Below are 14,120 nucleotides of genomic sequence, written 5' to 3'. Positions count from 1 at the left end.
AAAAGAAAAGCAACTATTCCGTGTTTATAAGAAGAAAATAAATAATTTTGTGATAAGTTTGAAAAAAAAAATCGCTGAGACATATGAATTGATGAAAAAAGTATATGGTGATGATTCTATGAAACGTACTTAAGTTTATATGGTTTACATGATTTTATCATGAGGATGAAGACCAAAATAGTGAACGAGTTTTTGACAAAAAAACGGGATTCTCTCATCAACTACCCTCCGTATTCGCCTGATCTATCACCATGTGACTATTTTATATTTCCGAAACTGAAAACCAACATGCAAGTAGCATTTTATGAAGATATCCCAGCCATACAAACAGCCGTTACCGAGGTGCTGTAGAACATTCCTATAAATGACATAAAACAAAAAAGAACTTTAACTTCGGTTGCACCAAAGCCTGAGTACTCTTCACAAATAAAAAAGTTCCCATACAAGAGCTTGATTTTAATTGGTCGGTTTTTTATAGCTGCTTTTTACTATAGTGATCCGATTAAAAATTTCTTCGGATATTATGGTGTTGCCTTGGGCAAGGTATAAATATAAATGCCTGCGCTTGTAGATCGTACCAAACGTTGTATTGGATCTAAAAGAACCTGTTTTGAATAGATAATAATTGTCTAAGAAATATAATGTGCATTTTATTCCAAATCCAAAATGTTTGGTTATTTTTAAGACACACTTTTATTATAAGGTAGATTTAAACTAATTTCGTTAATGTTTTTAAAGTTTATAATTTGCCTTTATTTAGAATATTAGCTACTTTTTGTTATCGTAAACAATTACCAAATAAGCAATTACCATTAAAATGTTTGAGAGAACGCGTGAAAAATTAAATTGTTATATCCTTTTCAACGCCTTTACCATTTAATTTAATTGCTGTATGTATATATATATACCTATATATACTAATTGTGTGGCAAGTCATAAATTGTTGCACGTGGCAATGCACCAGCATCATGCGAATTACGCTGCTGTTGTAAACGTCTACAGCTAAAATACTTGTACATATTTCAAAAACATAATTATTTAATAACGCACGCTTGAATTTTAATGTGTACTAATGCTAATGAAATGTTTGTTTTTGTTTTCCTTTTCTAATTTTGTGTACCCATGCGACTAACTACAACCAACCAACCAACTGACCATTTAAAATGCTAAAACACCGTTATTGCCGCTAACAACCAACAACGATCACAATCAAAATGTGGCAACGTGTACTTTAAAATGCTAAAATGTGCTGCTAAAATCCTTTTTACCGCAAAACCAACGCATTAATTTCGCCTACACAAACGAAAACATAAAACCAAAAACCACAATAACACCAACAATTGGCTGCACATCCAAACTAAAATTGCTCATAATACCTGCTGTCCGTGTCGCCCCGGTGTCTGCTAACATGTACGCATCCCGCTCGTCCTGCTGACACAACGGCGGTGCTTGCGCACATTTCTGTCGTGTGTATGCCCGGTTTTGGTAAAATGGTAACCACTGCAAAAAATAACGGTTATAATGACACAATTCGACTCCCGCTGTACTTCTACATCCGCCGTCCGACCGTATCATTCGCATTTTGAATATTAAATTCGCTCGTGAAATCGTGATTATGATCATCATGGTTTCCCGCGCATCTGCCTCCCCTCGAGTGCTGTTTAATTGGGTTTTTGATATGTTAAAACGTATGCGTTGGGCTGCTGGTTGTGTTCGCGATGTTTTGTCTATGGTTGTGACAACAACAATAACAAACACTGGAAAATATTTTCAACCGGAAATGCGCCATTTGTGTTGTTTGCACTTCATCCGTCGACTGCAATAAACGTATATCACGCGCATCATATTATTTACCTCAACGTTGAATGTTATACGCATTTCATCTGTGGTGGACAATAACAAAAATCTTAATGATAACAACAGAAACACAACTTGTTGAAATATCCAGTCGCATACAAATTCTCGAATCAGGTGATTTATTAATGTCAAATGTGCGCGAAACAGACGCTGGTCTCTATACGTGTGTGCGCTCGAATGAGGCGGGCACCGTCAATGGTGAGGCCTATCTCAGTGTTTTAGGTAAGTGTAACATATGTATATTTGCTTGTTGTAGTTATTGCTTTTATAATTGCCTCCGTGTAGTGCGACATCAGCATGGACGCGAATTACAAATTATTTGGATATCAGTTGCAAGTTTTTTGAACGAATATTTAAGCACTAAAACTTTCTATAACCTATTAAGCTAATCCTATAACCATAACATGCATTCAGCTAAATATTTTTATGTTGAAGTTTTGGCTGTTATTCAATTAAAATTTTGTGCATGTCTTGTACCGGCAACGAATATACCGATTGAATGTTATGATATAAATTTAAGAATATTTAAAATTCCTCCTAAAAAGAACTCAGAACTCCTAAATCTCAGTCCCAAAATAATCACCTATCCGCGATGAAAAGAATATAAACTAAATACTCATAAGTATAAAAAGTACTCATAACTCGTTAGTATTCCAAAGTACCGAGTCACCATTTTTAGTGGCATATTCTAACGACACCCTTTTATTTTAGAAAGTTATTGATAGATAGTTAAACAGGTTTAATGACCAATGCACTGACTCATCTTGTCTGCTTTAGTTTGCCTCAGGCCTTTTCTTCTTTCCGGAGATCTTCTTTGATGATATATGGTTAAATCGACTTGGTAGCAGCCATTTCTTTTGCTAAATAGTCAGCCAATTCGTTTCCTTGATATCCAAACACATAAACTTTTACTTGAAAAAATTACCAATCGGTCATTGAATACTACGATATAAAATCGAAAATTGTTAATGTTAAATTAAGATTTCCTGAAGCAAATTTAACATTCGGATTTCAAAAATATATAGGTACATATAACATAAGTAAAGTAAAACAGTCACTCATACCCACATATACATTCTGCACTTTATCTTATAAATGTACACGAAACTATGTGTGTAGCTATTTCACTAACGTTCTTGCTTCTGCCATCTTCTCCAAATACTGCCTTCGAAGTCACCTGCCAGACAGGCGGCAAATCAAATTTGCACAAACTCTATTAAAATTTCATAACATCAAGCCATTGGCAGAATTGCTTGTGCATGCTCCCTATTTGAAAAACGCAAATACTCGTAGCACCAGAAATACTTCAAGTTATCTCCAGTGCAATATGTTCCGCAAGAACCTGTAGAATTACACTCACTCCGCCTTTGGCAATACAACAACACTACCCACATTCAAATCATTGCGCCTATAGCGATAGTTGGTAAATGTATCAAAATGTAGATACATATATACATATATATAAGTGTTTCACGTTATCCGCAGTTTACTAACTCGCAGCATTCAACGTAGAAAGACAATCAAATAACCTAAACTCCACTTTTATGAAAAATGGCGCATAGCGGATAACTCTGACAGTTGCTGGAATGTGTTTTGGAGGCACAACAAACAGGAAAATGCCATGAGTTGCAATTCAATTTCCTCCCAACAGCAACCGTTTTTGCATTTACTATAAAGCTTACGCGTGAAAAAAAACTTTTCTAATTCTTATTTCTTTCTTGTTCCATCTCTCTTTTTTATGTTTATTGGACACCACAATTTTGTTTATACACAGTTCGTACGCAAATCATTCAGCCTCCGGTTGACACCACCGTCCTGCTGGGCCTCAATGCGACACTGCAATGCAAAGTGTCTAGTGATCCAACAGTGCCATATAATGTCGACTGGTATCGTGAAGGTCATCCGACTGCCATCAGTAACTCACAACGAATCGGTGTCCAATCGGACGGCACACTGGAAATACAAGCGGTGCGAGCCTCCGATGTGGGCACATACCAATGTGTGGTGACCTCGCCAGGCGGCAATGAGACTCGTTCGGCGCGTTTAAGTGTCATCGAATTACCATTCCCACCCAGCAATGTCAAAGTGGCGCGTCTCGATGCACCCAACCAACGGACTATCAACATTTCATGGACGCCGGGCTTTGATGGTAATAGTCCGATACTAAAGTTCATAGTGCAGCGGCGGGAAGTTTCCGAACTAGGTAAGTGTGCAAACTTAAAAACTAAACTTATTATATTTATGTATAAAGCTAAAAAATGTTAATATGCATTTATATGTATATATATGGTATTAAGTATTGGGGTTGTAAGCAAGGTGTTGGGTTAATTCATGCAAGTATACTTATACTTGTATGTAATATGCATATGAGTGTTTTTAGCCGATTTCATATTTATAAAACCAGTAAATAATTATTTTTCTGTTTATGTTTACGTTTTTCTCAAATATTTAAGTATAAATCAGTGATGCAGATATATTACAACTATTACTCAAGTGAATTCGTATTTTTGTATTTTTCGGCGCTTAATAACGAAAGCAAAATGTGAAAAATATTTATTTTTGCCTCAATAACCTTTCTGCTATTAAAGTTACTTAAGGGGCACACGTAGGCTGACAGCCTAAGACAGCGATTTTTGGGAACTTAAAAAACATAAAAACTACTGTATCGATTATTTTAAAATTATCAGGGTATATTTATACATGTTTCGAGAATACACAATTAAATTTTTGAAAAATAAATTAAATATTTTTTGAATAATACGAGATCTCCTACGGCGTTAAAAAAGGTCCTCCACTGCTGCGATTATTCCGGCATGAAGCCTAAAAATAAAAAGCTAAACTAAAACATATTCTCCGTACAATGACCTATTATCAAAATGGCTGCGTTTTAAAAAAAAAGTGGAATTTTAACCCAAATTTTAGTCGTTGTTGGCATGCCGAAATTCGACCAAAAACAATGACCTATTGGTTTATGTAGAATGATATACAGAACAGGCAAAAGAAATTTCATGATGATCGGATCATTTGTCTTCGAGTTATCACTACAGCGAATTCGAAAAAAGCTGTTTGGAGAAAACCGCGTTAAAAAATTGATCAAGCTGATTGAACTGAGCGGCTACACTTTAAATGACTGTAACTCAAAAACTATTTGAGATATCGCTTTAAAATTTTGTTAGTTTAAATTCACTCTAGGTGTGCCCCTTAATAAAAAAAATGTATACACAATACCGGCGAAAGCACCTCAGTGAAATTCGCGCTTTCGAAACTAAAATGCCTACAAGTCAAACAAACTGTTAGCGACAGTTTCGCCACAAAATTCAGACGTCCACCGATAATCTGTTTCAAGCGTAATTCCCAGGCAGCAAATCAAAAGGCAAAAAACTTATAATAAGGATGCAGGGATATTTCACATGTCTATCATACAAATATATAAGTAAAGACTCAAATTATATATAATATTATCCGCATAATTATATTTATGATAAAGTGTAGTAGCCCTTAAGTGAAACAGCAAACTAGTGATGAAAACTTCTTGTTTACAACTAAATTTCCTGATCAAAGTCAAATAGTCAAAATGCATCAGATTTATACCAATTTTTTCGGAAGTTGGTTCGGAAAGAGAGTATAATTATAACGATACAGTCAAATTAGAATTGCTCTTGAGTATAAACAGTTATTACCAGCCAGATATGTAAATTAGTTTATAACTAATCGATTTTATTTCATGAAAATTTTAAGATCATATACATACATACATACATAAGAGCACTTCACAACATATTGCATCATATTTTCATCTACATATGCTAAAGTTAATTCATAAACAAATATTAATTTTTAAAACATAAAAACCAATAAAGGAATATTTTCATTTCACTTCATATTGATTTATTTTCCTTTTATATACTATATGCATATAAAAGAATGTAAATACATCTTTAAAGCGATCGACAAAAAACTACAAACCAAATCGATACAATTTTTTTCCTTGATTGGCACGACATTTTCTATGTTTTTTTTTTTTTTATTCGTCTGAAGTTTGATCTTATGTCAATTAGTGTGTGTTTGGAAGCTATTTTTTTACAAAGTTAACTCACACACTGGCCGACATATTCAGCATGAAGTCTCCTAAAATAACGGAAACCTTTATATGTATATTGTGTATGGGAGCTTAAAAAATTCGTGGACTGATTTCACTTAAATATTAACCTATGTATATATACGGTACAAAGTTAACCAGAAATTTGAACTTATATTATTATCTTATCCATTTTTGGCACCATGGCATACTACATATTAACACAAAAATATATTGTCAGAGTTTCATTGAGATGTTTCACTGAATGACCGATATATATAGTATAAAGTCAATGGGATGTTTGAGAATCTGTATATTAGGTATATGGGGATAGAGAGAGTATTAACATCATTTTAACCATTTTTGACACAAGTGCACATTATTATTAGGGAAAAACTCTGTTTGAATAGACACTGAAGTCCACATATTCGGTATCTGTGTCTTGAAAAGTTGTGATTCGATTTCGACAATTTTTGGACATGCTATAGCTTCTCTTAGAAGCACTTTTTATTTCGATATCCTGATATATTGGCTTTCAACAAAAGATGTGCGTTGCCACGCCCATTGTCTACGTATTACACTGATTCCTAGGAAGCCTTTAAGTGCCGTCTTGAAATTGTATGCTTTTGCAATACCAATCTCGCTAGGGTGCCAAGGAACACGTATACCAAGTTGTATCAAGATCTTTCAATTTTTACTCAAGTTATCGTCTCGACGGACAGATGAACAGACGAACGGGCGGACAGAGTTACACGAAATTCAACTTATCTTGATCACTTATATATATACAAGTATATGCATATAACTATAACTATCTTGATTAGTTTTAGGTGAACAAAACGATACGTAGTCTGTTGCAACATGATTCGAGAGTATAAAAACTTAATTGAACATTTTGCAATAGTTCAATTCGTATATATCTTTGTCAAAACTAATAAAAGTAAATTATGTTGATATTTCGTAAGTTGCAGTTACAGAATTAAGGTCAACATATGTATATAATTTTCACGTATCAAATCATAAACATAGAAACATATATAGTCGCATACATACGATCACAAATTTTGTCCAAAATATGAAATTACTTCCATTTTACGGTCCAAATTTTCTTTCTTGGTTTCGAGACTGAAAATGGCAAATAAAATGGAATCCAATTAAAATCTGATTTAACACAATGCTACACATATGTACTTGCCATAAATGTTCATGTAAAGTAGTAAACATAGAAATTCACAAATGTGTTTTTGCAAAAAAATTTTATTTTGCCACAAATGGTTATTTCGTGTTTGATTTTCGTTAGAATTTTTTGAAAATACTCGTACATATTTAAGTATATGTGATAGCAACCAGCAAGTGCAATAAGCATTTCTACTTGTATAGCACACCAAAACCAGAATTATACAAAATTTTCACAAATCAAAACTTCGTTTTTTCTTTCTTCTCTTTCTTTTTGCACAAACAAATATATTTACACTGAACACATACACGCATACTCTGGCACGTCTACTCACGCCAATATACTCAACTCATATTCTAAAATCAACAACAAAATCAACTCTGGGTGTACACTAAACTATTGACTACGCGCGTCTGGCTTGGCTAAACATGATTTTCAACACAAATATTTATTCTATATACCATATTTGCAAATATATTATTTACATGCCCCATCCTTTCCATAAAAATTTTAACCTATGGATTTAAATTTTTTTTTCGTTAACAATTCAAATACAAATTTTTGCAATCGTTTCCCAACCACTATCTTTTTTTTACCTAATTACCATATTTGGTTTATAATATACATATTTATATAAATATACTGTGGTGATTGGTTTCTTTAATTTTTATGAAATTTTTTTATTATTTCTTCCATTAAAAACTACACTAATACATTTCAATATACACACCGCTATCGTTTTTAATTACATTTTTTTTAACCTTATTACTTCTCTTATATGCTATCCTTTACCTTCCCGCTGTATTTAACTATTTTCTTCTCTCCCAAACCTCACATTTTATCTCTCACTCTATCTCGTCTTCGAATCATTAACAATCACAGAAAAATTCGTAGGTCCAGTTCCAGAACCTTTACTCAACTGGGTGACGGAACTGAGCAACGTCTCGGCTGATCAACGTTGGACCCTATTGAAGAACCTCAAAGCGGCTACTGTGTATCAATTTCGTGTGAGTGCTGTAAATCGTGTTGGTGAGGGCTCTCCGTCAGAGCCGAGTAATATAGTGGAATTGCCACAGGAAGGTAAGTAATTAATAAAAAATACGTTTAATTATAGAAATTTAGTTGAAAAATTATTTAGTAAATTTTATGTAAAATTTTATTCATTGATTTTCATTATTTATTTTTTACACTTTTAATTAAACTCACTTCTCGAAATAGTTACATGTAATTTTTAAAATGTTGCATATTAGTTGGGCTATTTCTAAAAGCCTTAAAAAAATACCTCAAGCTTTTCTTTGAATTTTACTGAAAATATATTTAAAACCAATATTAAATGTTATAAATTATTTTTCTTCGAATCTAAAATTTAAAACTTTGTCTGTTGTTTTCGAATATATCCTATTTATTATTAAAAATTTAGCTTGTCAAAACGCATCATGTTATAGTAATGTAGAAAAATTGTGAATCTTAAAGGAATAAAGTTTTTTGAGTCGATACCATATATGTAGTATATATTAGGTCAAGTAAAAGGCGTTTTCAGCGCCGTATAGTATGACATAATGCGACACGTAACACTAGTAATATAGACAATAACGCAATCTCTTAGATAAAAACCGAACGAACTTTTTACTGGACCTAATATGTTGGTCGAACTATGTGACAAAAAAATTTTAACACAAATTTGCACGACAAAAGTCTTCTTCATCATGTTTTACACACATCATGCATGACACTTCTATAAAATCATGATCTGGTCAGTGTAATAAAACAGTGAAAAGTCAAATCGTGATAGTATTTAATGAGTCACCATAATCCTCTGTACTAATTATTATTGGTTAATGAATTTGAGTTATTGACTCGAAGATTATAGAGTGAAGGAAAAATCGGTTATTTAGTTAGTAATTATTTAACTAACAACTTGGAATCTTATCCTTAAAAAAAAAAACAAAAAAAGCAAAGTAGGAAAATGCGTAATACGAAACTATAGACTTAATTATTGTATTTTGCGGCCAGACAAAAACTGTAAGTGCAGCCAAATTTTTGGAAGAGATTTTAAATGACGGTCCATAACCGATTTTACAATCTGTTAAATAACACTTTATAAAGTGTAATTTCCCATGTATTTAGATATTTTACTATTCAAAAATTCGGAGTTGTAGTTGGCTTATACATATATAGCGACACCGTAGAGACCTCGACGCACTTAAGCTTCTTAATATTATCTTAACTACTTGTAATAATATAAGAGGTTAAAAACGGGATGATGTCTACAAGTAGTATTTATGTTGTTGCTTATTCTTAATCATAATTATTATTCAAAAGTATTTTTTGCATATTGTTCTTAAAATTTAATTTGAATTAATTTAAAAACAATTTGTTTATAAACAACGCTAACACAAATGTATTAACGCTATTGTATCCCTTTTTGTCGTTATGCGCCTAAAATATTGCGGCTGTGTAAAATAATTTGTAGAATTACCGCTTCACCGAGGTACATACATATTTCAAGTTCAGATCTTATTATTAAATTAATTGCAACAATTTGCTAACCTTGAATGTATTTTCCCTACCCCTTTAGCACCTTCTGGCCCTCCTGTTGGCTTTGTCGGTTCAGCGCGTTCGATGTCAGAAATAATTACCCAATGGCAGCCACCATTAGAAGAGCATCGGAATGGACAAATACTTGGTTACATATTACGTTACCGACTCTACGGCTACAACAATGTACCTTGGACCTATCAGAATATAACCAATGAAGCACAACGAACCTTCCTGATACAGGAACTTATTACTTGGAAGGATTACATCGTGCAAATTGCCGCTTACAATAATATGGGTGTTGGAGCTTATACAGAAGGCGCTAAGATCAAGACGAAGGAAGGCGTACCGGAAGCGCCACCTACATTTGTCAAAGTCAGTGCAATTAATTCGACTTCAATACGCGTTAACTGGACACCACCAAATCCACAACAAATTAATGGCATTAACCAAGGTTACAAATTACAAGCCTGGCGTACGGAAATTATCGATGGTGAACCACGCGATATCGAGGAGCGTATGATTACGGTCCCTCCAAGTTTACTCGATCCATTAGCTGAACAGACAACAATAATGACTGGTTTGGAGAAGTTCACTGAGTACAATATAACCGTATTGTGTTTCACAGATCCCGGTGATGGTGTTAGCAGCTATAAAATACCTGTGAAAACAATGGAAGATGTACCCGACGAGATAATGGCATTACACTTTGACGATGTATCGGATCGTTCAGTAAAAGTACTCTGGTCACCACCAAGAAATGCAAACGGCATTCTTACAGGCTACAGCGTACGATATCAAGTGAAGGATCGCCCTGATACACTCAAGGCTGTCAATTTGACTGCCGATGACACCGAACTTACAGTCACACAATTACAAGCCACAACACATTATTGGTTTGAAATACGTGCTTGGACAAAAGTTGGTGCTGGACCAGCCAAAACTGCAACTATACAATCGGGCGTGGAACCAGTTTTACCACATCCACCAACTAATTTGGCGCTTTCGAATATTGAAGCGTTCTCCGTTGTACTCCAATTTACACCAGGCTTTGATGGTAATTCGTCTATCACCAAATGGAAAGTGGAGGCACAAACTGCACGCAATATGACTTGGTTTACAGTTTGTGAAATCTCTGATCCCGATGCAGAAACTCTCACTGTTACGGGGCTCATGCCTTTTACACAGTATCGTTTAAGGCTTAGTGCTACAAATGTAGTTGGCACATCGCAACCATCGGAATCTACTAAGGATTTCCAAACGATACAAGCGCGGCCGATGCATCCACCTTTCAATGTAACTGTGCGTGCCATGAGTGCAACACAGTTACGTGTGCGATGGATTCCTTTGCAACAAACCGAGTGGTTCGGAAATCCTCGCGGCTATAATATAACCTACAGGCAGCTGGAGAGCGATACGCGGGTGCAGGCAAAAAGCGTTATGATCGAGGATCACACTGCAAATTCACATGTGTTAGAGGGGCTGGAAGAGTGGACGGTTTACGATGTTGTGATGAGCGCTTGTAATGACGTCGGATGTTCAAAGTGAGTTACATATATTTATTATAATTATTGCAGATTAAAGAGTGTAAAATATATATTTATGTAGCATCTACATTTATATTTAATATTTACTATTTTCGACTTAGGCATAGTACTGTGGCTACTGAGCGTACACGCGAAGCTGTACCATCATATGGACCACTTGACGTACAGGCTAACTCCACTTCTTCCACAACTATTGTCGTACGCTGGGGGGAAGTGCCGAAACAACATCGAAATGGACAAATTGATGGCTTCAAAGTCTTCTACGCAGCTACCAATCGTGGTGGTCAAGTATTACATAAAACTATAACCAACAATGCTTCTTTCACGACCACGCTTACTGAACTGAAAAAATTCGTCGTCTATCACATACAAGTGCTCGCTTTTACCCGTCTCGGAGATGGAGCCTTAAGTACACCACCAGTACGTGTGCAAACTTTTGAAGATACTCCAGGGGCGCCATCAAATGTTAGTTTTCCTGACGTGTCCTTTTCAACGGCGCGCATTATATGGGATGTGCCTGATGATCCAAATGGAGAGATACTTGCATATCAAGTTACATATTCTCTTAATGGCAGCGCTAACTTAAATTATAGCCGTGAATTTCCACCATCGGATCGTACATATAGAGCAACACAGCTACTCGCCGAACGATATTACATATTTAGCGTGACAGCACAGACTCGTCTAGGTTGGGGAAAAACCGCTTCGGCACTTGTCTATACAACGAATAATCGTGAACGTCCTCAACCGCCTTCGATGCCACAAATCTCACGTAGTCAAGTGCAGGCCCACCAGATAACATTCAGTTGGACCCCTGGACGGGATGGCTTTGCGCCGCTACGTTACTACACCGTACAAATGCGGGAAAATGATGGTCCTTGGTCGCTCCTACCAGAACGTGTCGATCCTGCCCTCACCTCTTACACAGCTACAAACTTAAAACCATATACCACGTACCAATTCCGCATACAAGCCACCAACGATTTGGGGCCATCCGCTTTCAGCCGGGAAAGCATTGTTGTGCGCACTTTGCCAGCTGCACCATCCTCGGGCATAGGTGGTCTGAAAGTAGTGCCTATTACAACAACATCAGTGCGCGTACAATGGAATGCTTTGGAGACTGCAATGTGGAATGGCGATGCAGCCACCGGTGGTTACCGCATTTTGTACCAACAATTGGCTGATTTTCCAACAGCGCTACAAGCAACACCTAAAACGGATGTTATGGGCATTAATGTGAATAACGTAGTACTCTCAGATCTCCAACAGGATCGTAATTACGAAATTGTTGTGCTACCATTTAACTCACAAGGTCCCGGACCGGCATCACCACCAGTTGCTGTATACGTTGGTGAAGCTGTGCCTACCGGTGAGCCGCGTGCTGTGGATGCTGCGCCTATATCTAGCACAGAAGTGCGTTTACGCTGGAAACCGCCAAAACAAAGCATGCAAAATGGTGATCTTTTAGGCTATAAAATATTCTATTTGGTTATTGACTCACCACAAAAACTTGAAGAAGGACGTAAATGGGAAGAAGAGATTGAAGTAGTCTCAGCAACAGCAACGTCGCATAGTTTAGTATTCTTAGATAAATTCACAGAATACCGTATTCAACTACTGGCTTTCAATCCGGCTGGCGATGGACCGCGGTCGGCGCCAATTACTGTAAAAACCTTACAAGGGCTCCCGAGTGCACCACTAAACTTACGTTTTGAGGAAATTACAATGCAAAGCTTAAAGGTATCTTGGGACCCACCACGGTTTCCTAATGGTGAAATATTAGGCTATCTAGTTACCTATGAGACCACTGAGGAGAACGAAAGTAGGTTTTTAAAAAGTTTAATAAAAATTTTGTTTAACTAAAACTTTAAACTATTGTTTACAGAATTCAGCAAACAAGTAAAGCAAAAAGTTTCCGGTACATCCTTAAAGGTGCAAAATCTTGAAGAGGAGGTCACTTACACCTTTACAGTACGTGCACAGACAATCGAATATGGTCCGGCTATTAGCGAAAATGTCACCACTGGTCCACAAGAAGGTTCACCGGTGGCGCCACGGGATTTGATACTTACGAAGACGTTGAGTAGCGTAGAAATGCATTGGATTAATGGTCCATCTGGGCGTGGCCCAATACTAGGTTATTACATAGAAGCGAAAAAACGAGGTAGGTGGATTTTTATCGGATTTTTATCCAATATCAGAAAATTTAGGGATAGTTATCTCGAATTTTTTTCACAAACTAATATTATAATCGAATTATTTTATTCCGAAACCAAATCGTCTCTGAATAATTTAATATAGATATACAAACAATCATTCGGTGAAGGATATACATATAAAATATAATATCTCTAAGCTCGCTTATAAAAGAGTATCTATTACTTTATGTTCCATACTATTTACATACACCACCATGTGACAATTTATTTTTTATATGAAAAAACCAAATACTATTTCGAGTCGTCAAAAGAAGAATTCGACTTTAAGGGGGATTCTAGTCTGATAAAGTGGGAGGTCTCAACAAATTGGCACACCAGCATACCTTCCAACAATCTGAAACCAAAAAATTATGTACCATATATATTAATCTAGAATAATGACGCAATGTCTGGAACTACGGAAAAGTTGGGAAATTTTTTTTAACGAAATAGCGACTGCCTGAAAAAAAGCTATTTTTGTACCACTTTTTTGACTTTCAAATTTTTTAAAAATAGTTAAATTTGAATTTTGCGAATATGTATAGTTCCAGACACAGACAAGTCCATAAAGAAGACTCTTCAAAACTTTCAAGTAAATCGGTCCAGTATAACCCCAAAAATCGTAGGTAGCGTTTTGAAAAATACTGTTTCGAGAAAAAAGTGTTTCAGTTACGGCCGAACTAATTTGAATGCCTGGTCAGCAAAATACCAATATTCCCGGAAAT

General features: G+C 35.6%; 1 protein-coding gene across 13 annotated transcripts in view; it reads left to right on the top strand.

The window, feature by feature from the left end:
• sdk (sidekick cell adhesion molecule) overlaps positions 1 to 14,120 on the top strand; it is a 98,017-nt gene that overhangs the window by 76,382 nt on the left and 7,515 nt on the right. For 4 of the 13 annotated variants that reach the window (XM_036366074.2, XM_036366069.2, XM_036366066.2 and 1 more), the window contains 7 exons: positions 1,924 to 2,079; positions 3,632 to 4,060; positions 7,995 to 8,192; positions 9,586 to 9,603; positions 9,691 to 11,194; positions 11,299 to 13,019; positions 13,083 to 13,361. In XM_036366074.2, coding sequence (XP_036221967.2) covers positions 1,924 to 2,079; positions 3,632 to 4,060; positions 7,995 to 8,192; positions 9,586 to 9,603; positions 9,691 to 11,194; positions 11,299 to 13,019; positions 13,083 to 13,361 — 4,305 coding nt within the window. The remainder of the gene's footprint in view (positions 1 to 1,923; positions 2,080 to 3,631; positions 4,061 to 7,994; positions 8,193 to 9,585; positions 9,604 to 9,690; positions 11,195 to 11,298; positions 13,020 to 13,082; positions 13,362 to 14,120) is intronic. The other 9 variants (XM_014236084.3, XM_014236082.3, XM_036366070.2 and 6 more) reach the window with 5 other exon arrangements.

Source organism: Bactrocera oleae, chromosome 5, assembly GCF_042242935.1.
Source record: "Bactrocera oleae isolate idBacOlea1 chromosome 5, idBacOlea1, whole genome shotgun sequence".
In the NCBI taxonomy this organism is placed as follows: Eukaryota; Metazoa; Arthropoda; class Insecta; order Diptera; family Tephritidae; genus Bactrocera; species Bactrocera oleae.
Note: the sequence above shows the minus strand (reverse complement) of the source record. Positions and strands in the feature narration are given on the sequence as shown.